General features: G+C 38.4%; 1 protein-coding gene across 1 annotated transcript in view; it reads right to left on the bottom strand.

Annotated features, from left to right (window-relative positions):
• The window catches only part of LOC104509642 (nesprin-1-like), a gene marked incomplete at both ends in the record, with an annotated part of 54,287 nt that overhangs the window by 13,177 nt on the left and 17,462 nt on the right, over positions 1 to 23,648 (bottom strand). The window contains 17 exons of the mRNA XM_010151656.1: positions 460 to 625; positions 2,692 to 2,954; positions 3,846 to 4,064; positions 5,075 to 5,219; positions 5,517 to 5,854; positions 6,246 to 8,406; positions 9,177 to 9,442; positions 10,802 to 10,978; positions 12,432 to 12,557; positions 14,877 to 15,023; positions 15,889 to 16,065; positions 17,102 to 17,269; positions 18,599 to 18,751; positions 19,673 to 19,999; positions 20,753 to 20,923; positions 21,599 to 21,754; positions 22,502 to 22,819. Coding sequence (XP_010149958.1) covers positions 460 to 625; positions 2,692 to 2,954; positions 3,846 to 4,064; positions 5,075 to 5,219; positions 5,517 to 5,854; positions 6,246 to 8,406; positions 9,177 to 9,442; positions 10,802 to 10,978; positions 12,432 to 12,557; positions 14,877 to 15,023; positions 15,889 to 16,065; positions 17,102 to 17,269; positions 18,599 to 18,751; positions 19,673 to 19,999; positions 20,753 to 20,923; positions 21,599 to 21,754; positions 22,502 to 22,819 — 5,478 coding nt within the window. The remainder of the gene's footprint in view (positions 1 to 459; positions 626 to 2,691; positions 2,955 to 3,845; positions 4,065 to 5,074; positions 5,220 to 5,516; positions 5,855 to 6,245; positions 8,407 to 9,176; positions 9,443 to 10,801; positions 10,979 to 12,431; positions 12,558 to 14,876; positions 15,024 to 15,888; positions 16,066 to 17,101; positions 17,270 to 18,598; positions 18,752 to 19,672; positions 20,000 to 20,752; positions 20,924 to 21,598; positions 21,755 to 22,501; positions 22,820 to 23,648) is intronic.

The following is a 23,648-nucleotide window of genomic DNA, read 5'->3' as shown; positions in this document are numbered from 1 at the left end:
TATCTTGGGATTCCATGGACTCTTATTTATGACTATCTGTCCAGTTCCCTATTCCTGTGTGACCATGTGCATATAGAGAATGTCGAGTTTTCAGCAGTTCCACTGAAATCAGTTTATTTCATTTTGCTGTTTCCCTCCCCACCCCAAACTGCTGAGATAGAAATGTCAGAGTCTATAGTTTCCCCATATTACAGATGAGAGGAGAAAAATCACTAAGCAATATGCTAGCATGTAAAACTGCATAAACACAAATACTTAAATATCTCTTAAATATCTTTAAAATAAGGTATTACAGCCCGTCAGCTACTTCATGCTTTAAGAATTTCTCTAGTGGCTTACTCAAAAACTAGTGAACATTGTCTAATTTGAATTCTTGGTGGTTTTAAACTGATTAACACTCACTAACAGATTACAATAAAGATAAGTATTGTAATTCAGAAATTCAGATATTTGATATACCTGCAACTCCTGAAGTTGAGTATCCACTTCTACATCAGGGCTTAATAAATATTCTTTTGTTTCCTGGATCCAGCACTTCACAATATTAATCTCTGCTTCAACCCCCTCACGCTCCTTCAGCTCCTGTTTCACTATCTTCACACCTTTTTTTACTTTCTGTTGCATACTTCAGAAACAAAAAAAACAATAACTATTTGTGAAGAATTAAGCAATGTCTAAAACCACTGATTTGTCAGAAAATATTGAATAATAAAGATAATGACTGATAGCCCCACATCCAGAGGAATAAAGTGGGGCAATGCTGCAACAGACTACTGAAGCGGCACACTTAAATTTCTCATGTTCATTCTTCACTTTATTCCTTTTAATTAGCAGTTTTATGTATTTTGACATTGAGAGCACACATCTTTTGAAGAAACGCAAGTGTTTACAATACAGACACCTACATCTGAGCTCATCATCACAGACTACCTTTTTTGTCAGTGAAGGAAGCAGGCAATTCTAGGGCATGATTTCGCATGATTCATCATCATTCTAAAATAGGTCAGAAAAAATGCATCTTAGACCTGTCTATTTCCACAAACTACAGGGTGAGAATTAACCAGTTCAGATGCTGATATCTATAATCTAAAATAATCCGAGATAAACTGCACCCCTATTGATGGGATTTGCATTGGCAGAATGCATAGGATAAGGCATGGATCAAACATCTGAACACCATTTTTGATCCAGGGACCTATCTCCATGCTTCCAGTAACAGAATTTCCACACTTTCCTCAAGAACTTGGATCTCCCATAAAAACAGGATCTTTTTCAGACAACGGCTCTGTGAAAGATCTACAGGACTACGTATAGCCTTTATGTACATGACATGGATCTTACTTTGATATTCCCATATTTGATTTATGTTTGTATAATCTTTCATAGCTGAATCATGCCTTACTTACATGAGCAAGAGATCATCACAGACCCTATTTCTTAGAAACCAATTGTAAGGGAAGAATGAAATTACAGAAGTGCTAATATCTACACACTTTCTATAGGGATTGACATTCTACTATAACCAGTTATGCATGCACAAAATGAGCATTGCATTAGCAAAGGTGAAGGGTTTACAGTTTTTTCATTCTCCATCTCACTTCCTCTTCCTACAGTGGTGATGATGATCAGGATGATCAGAGGGCTAGAGCACCTCTCTTACGATGAAAGGCTGAGAGAGTTGGGCTTGTTCAGCCTGGAGAAGTGAAGGCTCCGGGGAGACCTTATTGCAGCCTTCCAGTACCTGAAGGGGCTACAAGGAAGTTGGGGGGGACTTTTTACAAGGGCGTGTAGTGACAGGACAAGGGGTAATGGGTTTAAATTGAAAGTGGGGAGGTGTAGATTAGAGATCAGGAAGAAGTTCTTCCCGGAGAGGGTGGTGAGGCACTGGAACAGGTTGCCCAGAGAAGCTGTGGATGCCCCATCCCTGGAAGTGTTCAAGGCCAAGCTGGACGAGGCTTTGAGCAACCTGGTCTAGTGGAAGGTGTCCCTGCCCAGGGCAGGGGGGTTGGAACTAGATGGTCTTTAAGGTCCGTTCTAGCCCAAACCATTCTGTGATTCTATATGATTCTATGATCCAGTTAATGGCATCTTAGTGCCCTTATGAGGTAGATAGGAGTCCTGAAACTTAGCCATAAAACACCCTGGTTTATACAGAACAGGAAAACATTTCAGATTTAGATAAACATTCATATGACCAAAGGGTGAAATATTAAGATATGTTTTATTTGCATATGCACTAAATTCCGCTGTAAATTTCATAGGATATCTACTTTTGGTACCTAGGTGCTTCCAACAGGGAAGCAAAGTGATAAACTAATCTAAAGTTAGGATACAGACAGATAAAAGTTCACTGTTAATGGTGAGATGCAATGGAAGTGTTTCATATAATTGAAAGGTATAACTTTAATGTAGCTTTTACAAATCCTACATAAGTTACTGTTAAAATGCAAGGCCAGAAGTACATATTCTAAAATGCATACTCCTGCTGATGGAAATAAAAAATAATGGTCAAACCATATTTCAAGATTAATTAAAGATCATTTAAAAATAAACTGAAGCTTATTTTAAATATAATAACTAATACTTGTTTTAAGCATGGTAACTGTTAATGATAACAAAAGTGATATGTGAACTCATTAATGAATTATAAGGTATAATTTTTCTAGTGAATCCTCTAAAATATTTCCTTACTTGTGGCATCGATCTTGCATAGCTTTGATTTCTTGCATGACTGGTAGTTCCTCCTGAGACTGAGGCTTTACTTCCACATCCTGCAGCATGCTGACAGCGTGCTGTTTGAGCAGGCCCAAAGATGACAGCTGGTGCTCCACATCCAGAAGAAAACTGCTGTGGTAATCCAGGAGTTCTAGGAGCTCTGTCTTGGATGCTTTTTCCACTGAGCTTTCTGGTAAGCGACCCTGTAGCTCATCTATTGCTGTGGTGGCTTTCTGAATCTATGGAAAGAAACATAGTCTTGGCAACAATGAAATTAGAAAGAAGCTATTACAACTAATATCTAAAGGTGTTAAACCAAGTGCTGTACATATAGATGCTGTAAAACAGTTGTGATACAGGGCTTCTGCAGCAGGCTCTATAGCAGATATAGATCTATGCTCTAATGTGCCAGATGTAGCTAGCTAGCCCTAGCTATTCACAGTGGACTAGGACTTGCTAAGGGAATTTTTTGTTGAGTGATGAGTGGCTCCTCATACGTTTTAGCATTTATTATCTTTATTGCCATAGGACCTAGAGCTCTACCCCCAGGCAGACCCATATCTGGCACAAGTCATACGTTTAACAAAAAGATTATCCCCATTCCCAAAGAACCTGCAATATGAGCATAAAATAATAGATAATAGACAATGGCAGACAAAGAGTCAGGTAGGCAGGGAGGATATGAGGAAAAAAAAGAGATTAATGATTGGTGAGATGTGACAGGCGATAATAACACTGAATAAACTTAGAAATAGCAATTTCATACTCTTTGGAGCGAGAGATTAAAAAAAAGGTAGAAAATAAAAAAAGGCAGGGAAAAAAGAAGAGTTTCACTTAATCTAGAATAGACCATCTGGGGAAGGGAAGCAGAGAAGAAGGTTCTGAAGAACCACCAGAAACTATACATGTATTTACTATACATCTATGCATATAGAAGAACAGTGCAAACCTTTGAGATAGTGGTTCTAAACCTAGGTCTTCCATAGCTGTTTTTTTTTCTATGACCTGAGAATAATCACTGTTATCCCTGCTATCAGCTTTCTCTACCTTAAGAAGATCAATAAGGCACTATAATGGGTGAAAACCTATGTACAGTTAACAAAGTAGGATTTACCAAGACAAGAAGTTACCTTATCATTAAAGCCTTTCCACTCCTGCACTGCATCTTCCAAAATTTTTTCTTGTTCTTGAGCTACACTCCGGAGCCGTGTCCAGCGCTGCCAAACTGTTGTCATGGATCTGCTTATAGTTGCCTTACTAGCATCGTTGCTAACTTTTTCCAGCTGTGAAGCCTTTTCTTCCAGGGCTGTGATCTTCTCATGGAAAGAATTCACTACAGACACAAGAGTCTGAAAAAGAAACAACAAGCACTGTTTTCCTCTTTTACAACACAACTCATAACTATTCAACACATTTGCAGGCAGATGAGCCACTTCCATCCACTGCAGACAAAGAGGAGGTAATTCTGCTGAGTGAGGTGGTCAGGTCTCACTATTTTTCATATGCAATATACTAGCTACAGCTACCTGAAGGGCCTGGTCGAAAATGCATCTCTCTGGAAGCAGTAGAAATCTGGTGTAACCAGATTTTTTCTTCCTTGCTAGCCTCTCAAAAGGGATGGAAATGACTATTCAGAAAACTTCTCATAGAAAAGTCTGACTTCTGTTAGAGTCTAAAAATAAAAGAAGCGGTTCATGTATTTAAGCATACATTTACTTCATGTTTATCTTTAATGTCATTTAAGATGTCCAGGGGTATCAGGATATTCTCATGAAGCTGGAAGACATGACATTACTCTTAGGGGAGATTCCTGCCTTCACAAAGACACAGCTGGAGGCCAGGCAGGATGTCTGAAGTGTCACCAACTGCCTATATCAAGGTGACCGATTAGCACCCTAAATACTACAGGAGAAGGTAACTCTTTTAAGTTACATTTCTTTTTAGACTAAACAAGAGTCAACATTAAACCCCAACCCCTCCTATTCTAGTAAAACTATTCGTTGTGATCCAAAGTAGATGGATGTTTCTACTGATCTGAATTTCTTGTAGGGCACACAATTTGGGGGCTTATGCACCTAAGACTTTTAGGAACCTCCTGGTTCTTTCCAGTTCTTTACAGTCATAGGCACACAGACAGACATTAAGCTGAAAAGTGATTAAAAATATCTGCCTCAGTCACCCCACCAATAAAATGTGTGTTCTGCACAGTACAAAACACCTCTTGGTGTGCTACGGCATAGTTAAGCACTACAGAAAAAGATCTAAAACTCAGATTCATCTTGCCGCAGGTCAGATTCTACAAAACATACACTAATTTTCACTGAAGGAAAAGGATTTCATATAATTTTCAGTACCTCACCTTATGTGTTAGCAATTTCTCTTCTGATTCATGAGAAGAAGCAGCTTTAGCTACTGAGAATTCAGATAATTTTTTCTCAGCCTCATTCATCACTTCAATAACCTTCTGTCTTGCTGTCTGGTACTCCTGCCACTCAGAAGCACACCTTTAACAAATACAGTTCCAGAAAGAACAATTTAACGCAATATAAAACTGTTTGAAAATCAGGAATGTTGCTGAACCTAGTTTTCAATGTAACTACTTTATATTGCTGTTACACAGTATTTTCCAAGAAAAAGAAAGATTACTGGGAAAGAGCATACATAGAAGCATATGCTCATGATGTCTTACAAACACAGCTGAGCATTTAAGAGCACTTGTTAGACTCCTCCTCAGTGACTTTGTCTAGGTTGAAATGAAGAAAAATAAAAAAAGAAAAAAAGAAAAGAAAAGATGAATATACCTTTGCAACTGTTCTTGCTGGGTTTTGGCTTCTTGCCTTGCTCCTTTGGCCTTTTCCTCCAATGCAGCTACATTCTGGATCAGCTGCTCTCTTGCTGTGGCTTGGATAAAGGGCTCTATCTCAGACACAAGGCCCTGTAACTCCTTCAAATGATTACTGAACTGACTTTCTGTGCTGAAAAATTCAATGTGGTTCCTTAGGTTCTCCTCAGAGTTCTCAATATCAAGACCATTTCTTCCTAATTGTAGAAATTCCTGAGCATCTTCCAGCCAGTCATTTGCTATCTGCATCACTTGGTAGTATCTTTGGCAGAGACTATATAATTTATTCAAGGTGGCCTGAAATGAAAGGGAAAATTATACAGAGAGTCACAGAAATAAAATTCACAGCAGCAATAAAAATATCCTCTGATGAGAGTTTGGATTTTGCCCATGCTTGCTTTCTTTTCCCTTTGTTTTCTCTAAAATACAGATCCGGAGAGAATACACGGAAGTAGGTTTTGAGTGAGTTTGCTCATCTACGTGCAGGTATAAATGCATATGAAGGAAACCTTTTCTCCCTCCCCACCAAGTTGTCCATGGCAACAGGCCACAACCTAAGTAATTAAAAAAACCCAAACAACAGTATTATTAAACCCAAGCTTTTCATGATGATTACAAACATCAAGCCATAGAAGCAGCTTTTTCAGCTTCATGAGTGAGAAACTAACGACACTTTGTGTGCACTAACCTGTCTCATGTGAATAGCTTCTTGAACTTCACCATCTAGTTCTGCCAGCTCAGCAAGAGTGTTTTCCAGGTCAGCAGGTATCAGCTCCTTTGCTTTCATGTATCTCTCTTTCTCTTTATTGCTCAATGCATTCATTATTCTCAGGCTTGACTGCACCTCTTCCTGATGTATCTGAACCTTTCGGATTTCTTCTTGGATGGTTTGTAGTTTGAGGTCTAAACTTAATGTTCCATTAAGTTCTGTTTTCACCCATCTCAACCAGTCGAGTGAGCGGCAGATTTCTGTCTGGAAGTCTATGCTTTGCACAAGTCTGTTCTCGCACTCCATCACAGTGTCACCAATGGCAGCATGCAAAGACTTTAGTTTCTCTTGCCAAGACTGCACTTGGTGATTTGTTGTCTCACATACAGATGCGTCAAGCTGAGGAGAAAGGGCTTCTAGATGCTCAGTTATTCGCTTCAGAAGACTTCCCGAGTCCTGCAAGCTGCCCACCAGAGAATGGTATATTTTCAACTTTTCTTCTATTGGGAGTGTTTCTTCATTTACCTTCATCTGCTCCTTCTTCACCGCCTCCAGTTGTGCCTCAAACTGCACACACATTTTCTCATGCTCCTGGCATGCTTCTATCGTGTCTTCCAACACGTTGATTTTCTGTTCTATTTGCCTCTTCAACTTGTTATATAGCGTGACAAGTTTTAACATCTCATCTGGTTGCCATGGCTGGCCACTGCTTCGAAAGGCCTCTTTCTTCTGGTTTAGTTCATCCACTGCTGCACCGAGGCTCACCACTTCACCCAAGAGATCTCTGTAGGCCTGCTGGAGTGACACAACTTCTTTGACTAAAACAGAAGCTGAAGCTTTGTCCATGTTAATAAACTGATCTTCTAGCTCAGTCAGAGCTTTACTTGTCAACTCAATCAAAGAGGCATACTCTTTTCTGGCATAAATTGCTTCCTGAACCTTATATAATTTTTCTTTTGCCAGAACAGTGACAATACTGAATTGCTGAGGGAGAATACTAAGTTTTTCATCCAGATAAGAATGATCCACTTCATTAAGTGACAGTAGGATTTCTTGGCCATCTCTTTGCAGTGCAAGTAACAAGTTTTCGTATTCTGGAGATTGCTCTAGAATCTGTCGATATTTTGCCAACTGGCTGTATAGTTCAGAGTTAGAATTCATTACATTGACTTCTGGGAATGTGACAATATCAGCATGTTTTAGCCAATGGCAAGCTTTATCCAAGTCTTCTTTGAAATATTTCCTGGAAACTATATTTTTCTCCAGTTCTAACAATCTCTGGTTACACTTTTGTAAAACAGTGTCATACACATTCTGCAGTTCTTGCAGTTTACCTAACACTTCACTCTTTTCCTGTTCTGTTGCGTCTTTCATTAAATCCCTTCCTTGTGCCCACAACCCTGTGACTTCATTTTGATAGGCCTTCAGGTTTGCCTGGGCATTCTTGCAAGTCCTGATCTGTTTGTTCACATCTTCTGGCAACAGACAAATGTGTTCTGGAAGCGTTACCTTCTTCTCATGCTGCTGAATTTGGTTTGTAGCTTGAAAGACTGCCATGAGAAACTGGGTCTTTTCAGACAGTGCTTTATTTAGGTGCTTTTTCCTCTGGCCAACCAGATCACTGAGACAATCTACATGGTGCTGTGCATCAGAAAGCGCTTTCTGCAGCTCCTGCCTTTCATTGAGCCCCAGGTTGGTCATCACCCTGTCAGCATCTTTCATGAGCATCTTCAGAACAAGCTGTTTGGCTTCAAGCTCACTGCAAATGGTAAGATGATCCATGAGAAGACTCTGAGCCAAATCTGGAGGTGGGCTCTGTTTAAGAGCCTCTGAGATACTAGGTTGCTGCTCCTCTGCCCATTCCATTAGTTCCTGAAATTTGCAATGCACCAAACGGAGCTCTTCTAAGGTTGAAACAGAAACTTGAATTTTCCTTTTGACAAGGTCCTCCAGCTGAGTCCAGCGTTGCTCAAAATGACCAAACTGTTCCTTTACCAATTCTTTGTCATCAAGATTCAGATGTTCTATCATCTTCTGCTTCTGATCTTTCAAATCTTCTAGAGCAAATTTCCTTTCCTGTAGTGCCAGTGCCAATTTTTGCAAAGCTTCAAGGTGCACGTTTGTACTTTCAGCATCAGATCTGTTATCAAAATGGACAGAACCAAGACGAATTATTAGATCCTATCTCAGGACAGGCTTTTAAAAGAGGTCAGGATGAATTATAAGCCCACTATATACACTGACAACAACACGATATAAATACCTACAGTGTTCAGATTCTTTTGGAGGTTCCAGTCCTAATTAATTAAAGAGTTAAACACTTTTAATTCCTCTCACTTTCATCTGCAATATGATCATCAGGATGACCATACAAATTAACATGAATACTACAGAGCATACTGGTTATATTGCACAGATGAACAAGCACTGAGGTACAGTGAATCTTGTTCCACGCCAGTGACAGCAGCAGTAACAGACTCTCACAATTGTATAGGCACCTGGTGTGTTTATGCCATACAAAGCAGCTGCAATCGCTTAACAGCAGCTACTAAGCTTTAATGTAATAGTCTAATAGAAAAAACATGGTATCACAGTGAAAAACACACATGAAACACAGTAAACAAATGAAAGAATGCAAATAAAATAGTCTAAATTCCTGAAACACCACAAAATTCTATACCTTGAGATGGGATCAATCAGTACTTGTCTTAAAGACAAACACTGAAGATCTGGCTTCTCAAACTCTCTTTATTTCAATATAAGTAATTGTCCTATAATTAAGAAGGCAGACTCGCTTTTAATTATGCATGGAAAAAGGGGTTTTTAGTGGATCCAACTTAGAGAAACTCTGTAAGCAGCTCTTTCAGCATATATGCACTGTCAGCTTTGTGCGTGCTACTCCTTTTTTACCTAGCCAGGTTGTCCCACTCTTTTGTGAGCTTTTCCAAGAAAACTTCAACTACATTCATGCGATCATGGTAATTCCCCGTCCTCTGCAGATCTTCCTCCCTCTCTATGAGCAAACTGTGCGCCTGAAGGCAGAGGTCCAGCCACTGGTTGCTCAGTTCTCCTATTTCCTTGTGTTCAGGTGATTCCTGTCCTTGGGTTAGTTTGTTCACCTTCTCAGTCACAGTGGTAAGAGCCAACTGTTTGGACTGCAACTTCTGACTGAATTCCTGAAAAACATACAAGTCAAAATCAATATGGTGACACCTACTCAAAATTATAAGATGGAATTTAAATAAAAATTCTGAAGTAAATACATTGTCTAAGGACTAATTATCTGCACAGCCAAATGCTGTGCAGATGTAAGTTGGAAAAAACACCTTCTCCTCTCCCCTAACCTTGTGCCCCATCTTTTGAGGAGAGGACAGGTTGGTTATAGACAGGAAGTCAAACCAGAGCAGCTTCCAAGTGCCAGTGATCAACAGAAATCACGATCAAGTCACACCTTATCCAGGCTTCTGGACTAGCACAGCTCCCACCATACAGTAAAAAATGCAAGACAGTCTTCATCTCATGAAAATTAATTTTACCAGTACTGTTTCTAGCTCATTTTTTTCCTTTACCTTTTCATTACTGACTAAAAATAGGAAGCAGAATCCATGAGTCAGTGAGCCCTACATCCATACTTTGTTTTGTTCCTACTTCTATAATAGCGACCATTATCACTGTCATTATTGAAAGAAAGCCAATGATTATCTAGGTATGATTGCTATTTTAGTTAATAAATTCCATAAATAAAAGACTCCATCTGCACAGACATTTCTTACTGAATAAGATGTCACAGAGGACAACCCCCACCCCAAAAATACACTATACTGACAGCTAAAACTAACCAAATATTTTTCAGCACTTACACACTGTCTAGGGTAAATACGATCTTTTCCCCCATCCTAGGTCTGTAACTAAATACCCGTGCCCAATTCCAGCACTTTACTGGAATGATGCATTTTCACTAAAGGTTGGTAGGAGTTCTGAAGAAGAGGTGCTACTGCCCAGCTCTGCCTCTCTGTGACTGCTTCAAATGGAGCTAGGCACCTTTCTTTACGAGGGCAAATTCAAAGATGCACGCTGTGCCACATCTGACAGTACAGCAGGTGCCTGCCTTTCATAACAATCTAAAGTTCCTGACTGAAATAGTGAAGTCTCCTGCTGTACGGAAGTACTGAAATCAAAGAACTTTGCAAGCATAAGTGGCAGATCTTATCTTCAGGTCCACTGTGACCAGCAATTAGCCTATTAAAAGCAAAGGCAAAGCAGAACAGTAGGCTGAAAATTGTCTGCTGTTAAGGGGGAAAAAAAAAAAAAAGGCAGAACAGAAAAACATTAAAGTACAGTGTTTTGCTTTCTGTGTCACCCTGTACCATCAATAAGGAAACATTCTTTCCTCTTTTCTGCTCTGGGTTACAACATGTTAGCAATTGTACGCAATATGTGCATATTAACATGAATGTCATAATGTAACATAATGTCAGCCACGGGATGAATTTCTTCCTTCCTTACCATCTATTCTTAACCCAAAGTCTCCTTACCTTAACCTGGAGTACCATATTCTGGGCAATGTTTAGCTCCAACTCTGCCCGTCTCCTTTTCAAATTCTGTAGTTGTTGATCTGCATCCTGGAAATACATCCACAGCTCAGCCTTCATTTGTTTGATCTCTTCCCAACCTTGAGCCAAACACTGTGAGTGCATTATCTGTTGCTCAATCTAGAAGAAAAGAAATTAAAAGGAGTAGAAATACTTTAATGCATCTATTTTTGGAGAATGGAGGATGAATACCATTCTTCCTCTGAGCACAATACTGTACTAAAGCAAATTTCTGCACTAGATTCTGAAGGGGCTAATATCATCCACCAAGAGTCTTAACCTTCAAAAGTCAGAAAAATCGGACCTCTCAGGGGAAAGATGTGGGGAAAAAAAAATAAATTATGACTCACCCTTGAAAGATGCAAGTATGTATATGAGCATGTGTATTTCTAAGTGTCCTCAGTCTTCTGTTAAAGCTTAAATTAACTGCAAAATTTAGTCTACTGTCTGCCAAGAATATTGCTGGACTGTACCCTACATGCCTTCGCAATGACCAAATAAAAACTTAAATTAAACACTTCCATTTAATTTGCTTAGCCCAGTTATTTACATTTTGTAAAATGCCAGTAAGAAGAATGCTTACCAGATCTGAGCCCATCAATCACCTTAAACTAATAGTGACAGAGCTTCTTTTGCTCCAAATACAGCAGTAGGGCGCCTTTAAGGTTTAGACACTCAACCAGCTTAATAAATCTCAGCACTGTACCGTCTGTGATTTCTGAAAAATGTTTCACTGCTTTATACATAAAAGGAGACTCTTATTCTGATGTTTGGGATGCTTTTTTGCTATTCAATATTTGGACTGCCATTTTTTTATGGATTACCTGGATTGGTATAATTTGCTTCTCTGGTACGGAATACCATTATTGTATATACTGGATTTTTACTTTTGGTAGACGTAGCTTCAAAACCTTTGTGGTGCGTGTATGTGAAACTAAATTTTCCATGTTTACAAGAGGAGTGCTCATAATGTTTCTTTTCTAAAAACTCAGGTTTATAATTTTATTTTAAACCCAAGCATTAAGCTACTTTAATGCTTAAAACTGAGGTACACTTCTATAAATTCATATGCTGAAATAGATGCACTCCGACTTATTAATTGAATCATCAGATTTTTTTATTATAATTACAATTAATATATTAGTATACGCTAATAAGAACATCAGCCTACTGTTGAATAAATCATAACAATAAAATATGTCTAAACTTCAATAAAATACATAGAAGAATTGACTGAATTGTGTTTTATGGAAAAAAAAAATTTGGATCATGTTTTCTTCCACATAATATTATTTGTATGGCTTTAGACCAACATCTTGTAATATTGTCTAAGCACTTTTTCAGTGTTTGTTGTCTGCCTTGGTATTACTACCAGGATGGCCATGTGTGGATTTAATTTTTTAAAAAGGCAGAGAAAGAAAGAGAAAACTATATCTAAAAGAAATACTTTAGATGAAAGTAAGAAGACATTTCTTTAAATCATTACCCAATGTGACCTTTTTAAAAGAGGACAGATCAAAGCAGTTAAAGCTCTAAATCGGATTAAAAGTGGGTTGCTGTGGTTATCTTGTACCGTTTGTTTTGTTTGTTGAATATCTGTTGCTGTCCTCTTCACTGCAGCATCTGACAGATCACACATGGAGCACAGAAGATCCAAGTATGTATTGGCCTGCTCCTGCAGAGCCCGGAAATGTTTTACCTGAGGGAACACAATCCTCAAATATACTCTGAGACTGTGGAAATAATCTCATTTTATTACAGTCATGCATTTTAGGATTTTTACCTTAGCATATTATTTCCAAAAGATGAAATGAAGATAGACACAATCTTATTACTTAAGTCTGCTCTGTCGTAATTATGGAAAAGAGTAACTCTCAAAAACTTGATTATCATCCAATTATCAAAGCACCTAGTGATGTACGTATTACGTAGCTTATATATTTATAGTGTTGGATAGACACACACAGTTTCAACAAGTTGACTTACTTTCCCAAGGTGAATGAGAAGCAGGGCTTATTCGATTATTCAAGTGTCATGTTCCTATACCTATAAAATTCTCCAGTGTCTGAAAGATCATGGGGAATCCAGCCCAGTGGCACAACATGCCATCCCTCACCTTCTGAAACCCTCCCACTGTCCCCAGTATCTACAACTTTCAAGATCAGACATGATGCTATTGAGGGTTCTTGCTCTCAACATTGCCCGTAGGAGTTCACTTCTCCCTAGGAAGAGTTTCCTCATCCCAAAAGAAAATTATGATATTGGCGTTGACAAACAGGGCAATAATATACCTTCTAGAGTCCCAAGGAGGGTGAGTGAGTGACCACCTAATGCAGAGGACCAGTGGTGGGTCCTTGCAGGCAAAAAATTGAACACAACAGCAGTGTGCCCTTGTGGGAACCCCAAATTACTGGTATTAGCAAGAATGCAGAGAGCAGTTTGTGGGAAGTGATTATTCTCCCGTACTTACATCTACCAGGCTGTCCCTGGCATATTTGGCCCAGTTTCCCTCTTCCCCCATAGAAGAAAGATTGGCAAACTGGTGTAAGTCCAGCAAAGGGCCAGGAGGGGATACAGGGCTGTAGTATGTGAAAAAGAACGTACTAAGAAAAAGAACATGAAAAAGTATGGTTTTTTCTGAAAGGATTTTAAGAAAAAGAACATGAAAAAGTATGTTTTTTTCTGAAAGGATTGGGTTTGTTTAGTCTGGAGAAGAGAAGATAGTTGCGGTCTGCCATTACTTAAAATGGTAGGGGTCGGGGGGGACGGGGCAGTACTGAGAAGACAGAAACAAACTCTGCTGAGGTGAGCAGGAAAAGAACTTGAGGGAAAAGTGACAAGTTGTAACAAGGAAATTTTTCCTAGATATGAGGGAAACTACTTTTCACACTTGGAACAGTTGAGCACTGGAACAAGTCCCTAATTCTCAGGGATGGTCAGGGCCCTCAATGCACCAAAGAGCTCTGCAACCTCTATCTCCCACTCCCCTTGGGGTTCACAGAATCACAGATTCTGTGGAATCACAGAATTCTGGGTTGGGCTGCTTCTGCTCAGGGCCAGCCCTGAATGAGGTCAGCTGGGACCTGGCCAATGGCAAAACCTTTGGAAGCCTTCTCCTTTGTTCGAAAGCTGCATGTAAGTTCGTGCCCTCACCCACCCTCACCTCACCTGAGCTACACTGTAAGTGCATCTGTGCCTGGCTGATCCTCCAGGCCTTGCTGTCCTCACCTCCTGCATCCACCTGGGACTGGCCTCATCCCTACAGACTTGCCTGGTGATCACCAGATAGTGGCTGACTCCTCACCCATGTGCTGCTGTTCTGCATGTCATTTACACAGCTGTCTCGTTGGCCCCACTGTCACTCCCTGCTCCTTCACCCACGCGGAGCTGCCACCTGTAGTGCTTCACGGCCGCTGTTAAGGCACGTGGTGGATGAGACAACCCTGAATTCCAGCATTTTTAGCACAATACCACTTTATTTTGAAAACAAGGTACAAATGCAGTGTAAAACACATTAACTTACTAAGAATAACCAAGGAGCAAAGAAACCATTCTTAATGGCTAATGCAGGCTAGAGGCAGTTCTATGCTCTTAGGCCAAAAAATTGTTTGAATTGCCTGATAACAGACCCTGTGTCCATGGTACTATGAAACTAGGTCTCATATAGGAACATGAGTACATTAGTAGACAGTTGGACAACTGGACAAGCAGAAAGACACAACCTCTGCTAAACACCTCTGTGCAGTATCTGAGCAGGTTTATCTAATTAGCCAATTTTTTTTTTCCCCAGGTAACATATTTCTGAGCATTAAGCAGAGCTAGCAAAAGCCCTGTGGGATTTTTCACCTACAGTTATATTTCACTCAAGATACTACTTTTAGAGCTGGGAAAAAACAGTGAAGCTACACAGTCCCCTGAGAAGGTCAGAGAGAGTATGTAATTTCTGTTACTATAAAGCTTGCACCTGAACTCACCTTATTAAGGATAAATGAGCATTTTCAAGTGCTGAACTTTTTACCTGTTTAACTGCATCTGCCAGGCTGAAAGGTGGCCAGGAAGCTGGCTTTAGCTCTGACTGCACTGTAGACAGCCAAGTCTGGCACTGTTGTAGGGTATCCTGATGATTAACATGCTTCTGGAGTTCATGTTCCAAACTCTGGTACACCTAAAATAAACATTTTGTAAGGTCATCACATTTTCAAACACCACTATTGTCTCTCTTCTTCCACCTTGAAAACTGCAGATAAAACAGAATTAAAACTGTCATTATTTTAGCCCTCGTACATTAAAGTACAAACGCATGAAAGCTCCTTAAGGTCTCACTGCACTTTGCTAATTTGTGGAGAAGACGGACATGGCTTCTGTAAAGAAAAAATAAAGCTGCAAATGAAGAGCATTGTCTCATTTCTGTTTTCATTTTGCCATTGATCTAACAAGAGAGTTTTTACCTACAAACTTTACTGACTAGGAAGCATACTTTCTGAGATTTTGCCATGTTTGGTTTTGGTTTTCTGGGGTGGGTTTTTTTGGGTTTTTTTTTTTTTTTTCAGACTATGCTGTCTTGATCTCCTAACTGGATTAACAGAATGACCCAGCTAGACCTTCTTAAATGTATATTCTGGTTTTACTGAGACAGTATTTCCTAGAACATAATCACAGACACGTTGTGTACATAGGCAAACTATTGATACTAAGAGAAAAATTTGCTCCCTAGTTTTTAAAGTAGGAATAGTTCTAACTTCTTTGCTGCAGCTGATCAGATGCTAGATGTACCATGAAGGTGGTGAAGACATAGAGAGATCAGCTTAAGAACTGATAGGCAGCTCATTTTGCTGACTGCAAGGCAACATTTGGATCCCAAGGAATTCAACTGTAGCACAGCAATGATGAAATGCTACATTAGTAACCTGTAGGTTCAATTTAAATGGAAATATTAGAGTTTTACACCACTTAAATAAAGAAGTACTTACAGAAATAATAATGTGTATTATTCTTAACTGGCATAAAAATATTTTTGAAACAAGACTTACCCTTTGGGCTGTGCTACATATGGCAGAATAGCTGTCCTTCATCCCCTGAAGATGGCTTTGTGTGTTTTGCTTAAATTTTGCTTGAAGATGTTCTGTGCATTGTTCGATCAAGTAATCGCCTTTACTCTTAAGGTTATTCAAACGATCTTCAAATCCTGAAATTTCTTCCATGATAGCCTAAGAAGTTGATAAAATAGTTTTGAAAAAATATTTTAAACTTAAAACATGTTCAGCGTCACAGATTTTTAAATGAGCTGGTTTTATTTTTTTGGTTTGGGTTGGGTTTTTTTCCCCTCCTTTAAACACTCTTTGTCTTTAGATTTGGAAAAGAGTTTTCAGACAATGTGTATTGTTATAGTCAAGCTATTATTGTGTACTAATTGTAAAACCATTGTCAAGAGTTTGTACACAGATATCCCACAGAAACATCAGTCATAATGTGTAAATGCTCATGCCCCAAGACTACCCTTATTTACTCTCCAGGGCTCAACCAGCTTCTCTTGTGTCCAGTAATGAAGACTAAATCTAATGCTGAATCATATGTTATTCCATAAGCTCTTCCAAAGTAGACAGTTCTTTTCACTGTCTTTGCTAGAGACAAATCTTTATCTAAGGAGGTCACTTAAAGAATAACACGCTAATCAAAATGAGTTAAAAGATTTCAGTATTTGCCCTTGGAAACTCAAGTTTTAAGGAGTGGTGGAGAGGGTTGGATTTTGGTTTATTGTCTAGAAAGCATCAGCTATCAATGTAATGAATTGTTATCATTAATGGCAACCATAACAATACCTTGAATAAAAGCAATGGAGGAAATGAGGAAATGTTATAACCTAATGGAGGAAAAATTTTTTTTGAAAATGTAATTTATTTTTTTATCCTTAACAGTGCCAGAGCAGAAAATGTCTTAGGAGTACAATGACCCTAATCTGCTTTTGTAGTCTATTTCCTGGGACATCTCAGTAAAAATCTGACACAGAATTCAGACCAGCGTACAACAAAACTCTTGTGCAGATACATTCTCATCCAAGAAACAGTGCTAACAACAAGGTAGATTGTTAACTGCGTTAATGACACTGCTGCTTATTTACACAGCAGTAAGAGGAATAAAACAGGTCAGTGACAAATAACTAGAGCTGTGAAGTAGAGACAGAGAGGCAAAGAAGAAAAATTCTGTTTTACTGGACAAAAGAATTTTACCCAATAGCAAACCCACCTTGTGGTTAGCTAGTTGTTGAGTGATTATTTCAAGATTGTTACTCTCCATGAGGTCAGGGCTGACCAGTCTGCTGGACATATGCAATAACCATTTCTCCCCTTCTTGCAAATCACTGTTGTAATCCTCATGTTCTTTTACTCTCACCTCTAAGGTTTCAACGTATGCCTGCAGATCCACAATAACCAAAATTAAATATTCAGGTAATTACAAGAATAAAATTTTAAAAAACCAAAACCAACCAACCAACCAAAACAAACAAACAAACACCACCAAAAAACCTATGAACAAACAAACAAAAAAACCAAACACACCAAGAGCTTGAAAGCATAGTAAGAGAGTTATGTTCGAAATCTGTGTTCCTGTAAGGGACTCTCACACGATTAGACTGTTAGGGGGATTACTTGTGTGAATAAACTGCTACTGAGCGGTATTCTCTCCAGATGAAATACCATTCTTTGAAGACTGAGGAAAACACTGAGCATCTCCTTGCTTTAAAAAAGGAACACTGTCAACTTGACATCATGTTCTCTTAGAAACAGTTCTTAACATGCTCTTGGAGAGACTGCACATGACCTACCACATGCTTTTGCATGTACATATTGCCTGTGATTGTGGTAGGCAAATTAAGAATGTACACATTGAGTAAAAATGTATTTATTCTTTTTAAGAAAGATTTTTCATAAGCTTCTCTACATTTAAGTCATCAGCATTACATCTAATGCAACAGATACCAGTTTTGTGGTACAGATCAGAGGAATGTCTGTAAATTAAAAATCAACTGTGAAAAAATAAAACCACCTGCCATTGGTGAATGGATTGGCAATTAAAGGTACTTAGGCCAAACATAAGTACTAACATGGTTTGCAGAGCTTATCCTTGTTAGAAGTCTAACCTATTAAAAGCTTTAGGAATAATCATACTTTAGGATGTATTTAGAAGTATTAGATCCTTCAAAGTACTACATACACGTGGACTAATGAATCAATGTTAATTAATAATGCCCTTGCTGAATTAATTTATATCCATCTTGCTGTTTGTCTTCTCCAGTGACTTCCATTTAACAACTAAACTAGATTAAACATAACTTGTTCAAGTTCTAGCAGAAACAAGAGACAAAATGATATAATTTAAGGACATCTGTCCCTTTGGGAAATAATCTATTTAGAAATCTATTCAAAGCAATTAACAATAGTAACAATAGTACAAACTAGTCACTGATATATTTACCCTTAATGCTACAAAGTCTTCACCTGCCACAGTCAAAATTCATTTCAGCTATTCCTGTTAGATTTATTTAGGTGGTTCTTTCCATATTCAAGAATCTCCACCTATCCTCCCACCGACCCACCCCCTCCAAAAAAAAAAAAAGAGTAATTAAATCTATCTGGTTCCGCATACAGGGTGTGACATGACAGCATGCAACAAGTAGTCAACTTCTTAAAGAAGGGAAAAAAATATAGCAAACTGAAGGAACCTAGAGCCCTGACTTTTTACCTTTGTTGTGCTGCAGAGTTCCTGGTAACTGCTCTGAAGGTCTTGAATGTTGTTCTTTAGATTCACATCATTCACCAGATCAAAAAGTGCTTCTCCCTTTTCAATCACTGATTTTATTGAAGGCTCATGGGACAGAACAGTCTGCTGTATGGACTACAGTGCAGGCAAGAATTAAAATACATCTATTGAACACTGAAGATCTATTTCACTAACTTCCCTTTGATCTGAAGAACAGTCTTCTATCATGGTATATATCATCCTTTCCAGATGAGAAGAGTTTTGCTACCAGTACAGGACTATGTTTCTCAGCCATGCCCTGAGACAATAACTTGGCAGGCATCTAAAATAATTGCTCCTTTTGTGAGTGGCTAGCAGCACATTTGATAATCTGGAGCTGGTGAAGGAAAGGGAGTTAGTATGTCTGAAGGGGCAAGTGCTAGGGATAAAACTTGCTCAGTACAAATGTACTTCACAAGTGTAAAGTACAGCACTACGTGGGTGCTATGAGGAGACTTAGCTCCATCCCAGTCAGACCCAGTACATATCTGCAATCCTGTACTATTTTACAAAAACATCGTTAAGAGAAACAATTGTCAATTTTTATACTCATTTTTATGATTGAACAAAAAAAAATCATTATAATTCAAAATAAAATCAGAGGAGGCCATAGCACCTGACTGTCTTAGATGTCAGTTGAGCTTTACATCCAGCTTTAATCAGAATGCTGGTTAAGTCAATGTAAAACAAAGGCAATGTCTGCAGTGAAGAAAGACCAACTGATTACTATCCTTGCTTAAACAGCAGTTAACTGTTGATATCAATGTAATTACTCATAAAAGAATTTTGCTCCAGAACAGGAAATTTTCAGATGTGGAAGCCTTATTAGGACATCACATTTCAAAACCAGGTGCTCACTCTGGTTCATGTTTTCATGCATGTTTCCACTTTGATGTTGATTTGGACATCCACATCATAGGCACGCCATACATCTATTGAGGAAACTGGGTCACAGGATTTATTGTGAGCCACTAGTCAAAATCAATTTGATAGTACAATGATATAACTTCTTTTTACCTTGTATTTGGACAAATGGGCCTTCTTCTCATAGAGTTCGCTCTTTGGCTCTGCTGGAGCATGTAATATGGCTTGGTACTCTGTGACCCACTGAGTCTGTGCCTTGTACTTGTCTGAGAACTCCTTTGCCAGCTGAAGGCACTTCTCCGAGGTCATGTGCTCTTTCCTGATCGAGCCAGCCAGCTCTTCAAGCTGTTCCAGATGTTCTGTAATTTCTTTTCTTAACTGGTCAACTTCATTTTCTTCCATGTATTTTATAGCTCGCTCCCCCTTCTCACGGGCAGATTTCAGTAAACTGTGGCCTATGTCCATATCACTCAACAGCAGCTGTGAAGGAAGTGTCGGTTAAGAGAAAATGTATGAAAGCTCTTACCTTTTTTTTAAATTCACTGTACTTCTTTTATCAGTGAGAGGATAACAATTTAAAAAAAAAAAAAACTTTACTAAGGACACAGAAGGAATCTCTAGGTAATTGAATGGATTTTTCATTACAGAATTGCCTGGAGTTAAGGTGTGGTAAACTAAAAGGAAGCAGAAAAAGCAAATAGTTATGCGCTGGGCTTGTGAAGATAAACACAAAAACTGAGGGCTATCAGGAGAGGATTCATACTACAAATTCTGCTGTAGATCAAAGTCTTCTTTTAGTGTATTATGTTTAAGCTGCAAAACATATGAAAAACTCATTGACAACTCTAGAGATGAAATGTGAGTTTTAATACTGAGTTACTCCAATGAGGAGAATTAGGAAGCACTTCTTGCCACAGTGCATTCTGGTATAAACTGTACATGACGGGTTGCCTTTCGAGGGGAATTTATTTTAAGTTTTAATCTAAAACAAAACAAATACAAACATGCCTTATGGAAGGATAGGATTATATTATTTAGGACTATTCATAACTTCAACAACTGAACTGTGTATAGGACATGAAAACAGAAAGTTTTATGCATGGTGAGTGGTCTTTATCCTATTAGCTTATCTGGGCAAGGTGAAATCAGAATTCTGAGCAGCTGTTAAGCTGCATGTTGAAATATAGCTTCTTTGATGAACAGAAACAAAAATTGCATTCAAGGAAGCTGTACCTCTAGTTTCTGCACTTTTTTCTCCATTGCTGTTTTATCAACCACATCAAACTTGGTGATCACATTTCTGAAGTTCTTGTTAGTAGCGCCATACCAATTTGTGTAAGCACTAAAAGCCAGGTCTGATTCCTCCATACAGTGTATTTCTTCTTCCAGAAACTTTATTTGCTCCTTCAAATAAATATGGAGGGTAAGGGGAGAAAACAAGAACCAGACAGATCTTTATCACTGCTATTGGCTAACGACAGCAATAAATTGCTATTTATTAATAAAACCTGATACATCTAACACATAGGTTTTGAGTTCTTTCATATCTAGTGGATAATTCTCACTGAGGGTCTTGTCAAGGTGTACATACAGCAATCACTAATGTTAAAACTGAGTTAATACTGAACACTGAAAAGGTATTTATATTCTGAAATTTGATTTGTGACTTGTGATTACGGTACTATGAGACACTTACTACTTAAAGTGACCTTATCAATTCAAAATTTCCCTGTACCTATGCGTTTCTGTGATAACCTGAAAACACTTCTATAGAGGTCATTCAGCATTCACACATACTGAATTCTGAATTTCTTTCCTACAACTGCCAGAAAAAGGCAGTAACAACATCTGATTAATACTGAAGATTTTTGAAAGGACATTATCCCACTTACGGTTTTCTAATATATTTAGTCCAATGAAATCTACATGTATGAGTGTATATATATGAATATATATGTGAAATTATTAGGTCTGCAGCAATGAATAAACTTTGGTGAAGCCTAATTAAGAAAATCTGTTTATATTTGCTTCTTTACTGGCAATTTATGATGTTACAGTTAATTAATTTTCATTACTTACCAAGACATGAAGAAGAAGAGTTTGGTAGCGAGATGTAAGCTGTGTAGCCTGGCTTCCCATTCTACTTGCAGTGAGGCTTTCCTCTAGTATTTGCTGAGCCAATACCCCAACTTCCTCCACATCATCTTTGTAGACTGTAATTTCTTCATGCCACTTCTATGACAAAGACATTATCCAGCTTATATGACTGACTTAAACATCTTAAACACAACAGGAATTTATTTGTAACTAAGAAAATCACTGAAAAGGAAAACAAATACATGGTTGCAAACATGGATTTACAACAGGAAAATAAAACAGCACCTGATGAAGGTTAACATAACAAACATGCTGGAAGTTTTATCATACCATATGGACTTCATTTCATTACAACAGTTTCAATACTCCCCACCTCTCCAAACAATAATAGAAGTGCAACCTCGACTTCCTATACAATTTGCTGGAAGATTTAAAGGTGACTGTAAAGTGTAACCTTGAATGTCTTCAAATCTGCTCCCTGTGTTTATTCAGAACCATGTCTTCTCCATGCAGTGTCTAAAGGAGAACTATTACACCAACACAGCAGAGACTTCACAAGACAGTTGGTCACATTTTACTCGTTACCACATTAACACTTTCCTACTTCAGGACCAATCTTTGTCCTCAGTTACATCTTCACATACCACAAAGCATAGGAATTCCAGATCTCCCTGTGAGATTTCAACATTGTTATAGCCATATGTCTACCAGTAAAACAGAAGAACCTGGACCCAGAAGGCAGGAAGCTCTCTTGGATCCATCATTCTAGGCACCACCTCAGAATAAATTGCAATGCTTCCAGTCATTTTCACAGTGCAACCAGGAACTGATGGGAAAACCTCACATAGTATTTTGTTTAAGGAATGCCTTGACTACATTCTTTACCTTCATTTGTTGAAGCTGCATCTCCTTTGTTGCTCTACCAGACTGCCTCCCAGTCCTGATAGCAACTTTCTCCTCCAGATCTGTTAGCCAGTCATTAACCTTCTGAAATTTTTTCTCCATTAACCTCAGTCTGCTCACAGTGGCATTTAATTGGCTTCTTGCTTCAGAAAGCCTGTGCTGATAAACTTGCCAATCCTGCCGTAAGGATTCCAGGGCTCGGTCTTCTATCTGGGGCATGCCCCAGGGAATCACCTCCTCTCTGGCATGGAGAGCAGCATTCAATAATGCTTGTCCTTCTGCACAGTGGATCTGCAGCTCCTAATAATGACAAAGTTATGGATACCCACCCTACATTAACAGCTTTCTTACACACATGGCAAACAAATCCTTGGTTCTACCTAAGACAAAAACAGTTACCTCATGTTATCCAGATATTCCATTTAGTTATCTATGGTTGGACACATACTACACTATCCCTGAGAACACCTGTGATGGAATGGTCACTTGGAAAGCAAACTGAATATCACTATTTTTGACAAGTGATTTGGAGAAAATTATTGACAAGCATGTATTAAATTCTTTACCCTCCTGATAAGCTCTGAAACATTAGCTGCTTGAGCTGGCGTGGGATGGATGCAATCCATTCAGCACAGCCTTAAATTCAAAACTTTCCATCTGTGGCAAGCAGACTCTAAGACTGATTATAAAATTGAATCTGTTTAAAAACAAATAACAAGGTAAGGCTTCAATCTTTTAAACAAACCTATTTATTTCTACATATCAGTCCAAATAATTCTTGATACCCTCTTCTGCACGTGTGACATTTGCATGCTTATTAGAACTTGATTAGCAAGTATTCTAATCTGATTCAATCTGATTAGAAAACATAACCATAATTACCTTAACAAAATACTGTTGTTTGTCATCTCAGTTTATATTTGAGATACATATTCAGATTTGCAAAATGGGTTCAGATTTTGTAAAGTAAACTATAATAACAAGACATATATGCAGAGACTCTGATCATACGAAGACCTTTCCAGTATCCTAATAAAGTAAAATATTTCATAACTCAAGTACAGACCTGTTTCTAATTCAACAACAGGTATGAAAGCATTTTAAATCAGCTTAAGATCATATCTGGGAA

This window comes from Eurypyga helias, unplaced genomic scaffold (genome assembly GCF_000690775.1).
Source record: "Eurypyga helias isolate BGI_N326 unplaced genomic scaffold, ASM69077v1 scaffold37275, whole genome shotgun sequence".
NCBI classification, from domain to species: domain Eukaryota; kingdom Metazoa; phylum Chordata; class Aves; order Eurypygiformes; family Eurypygidae; genus Eurypyga; species Eurypyga helias.
This window is presented reverse-complemented; position numbering and strand designations above follow the sequence as displayed.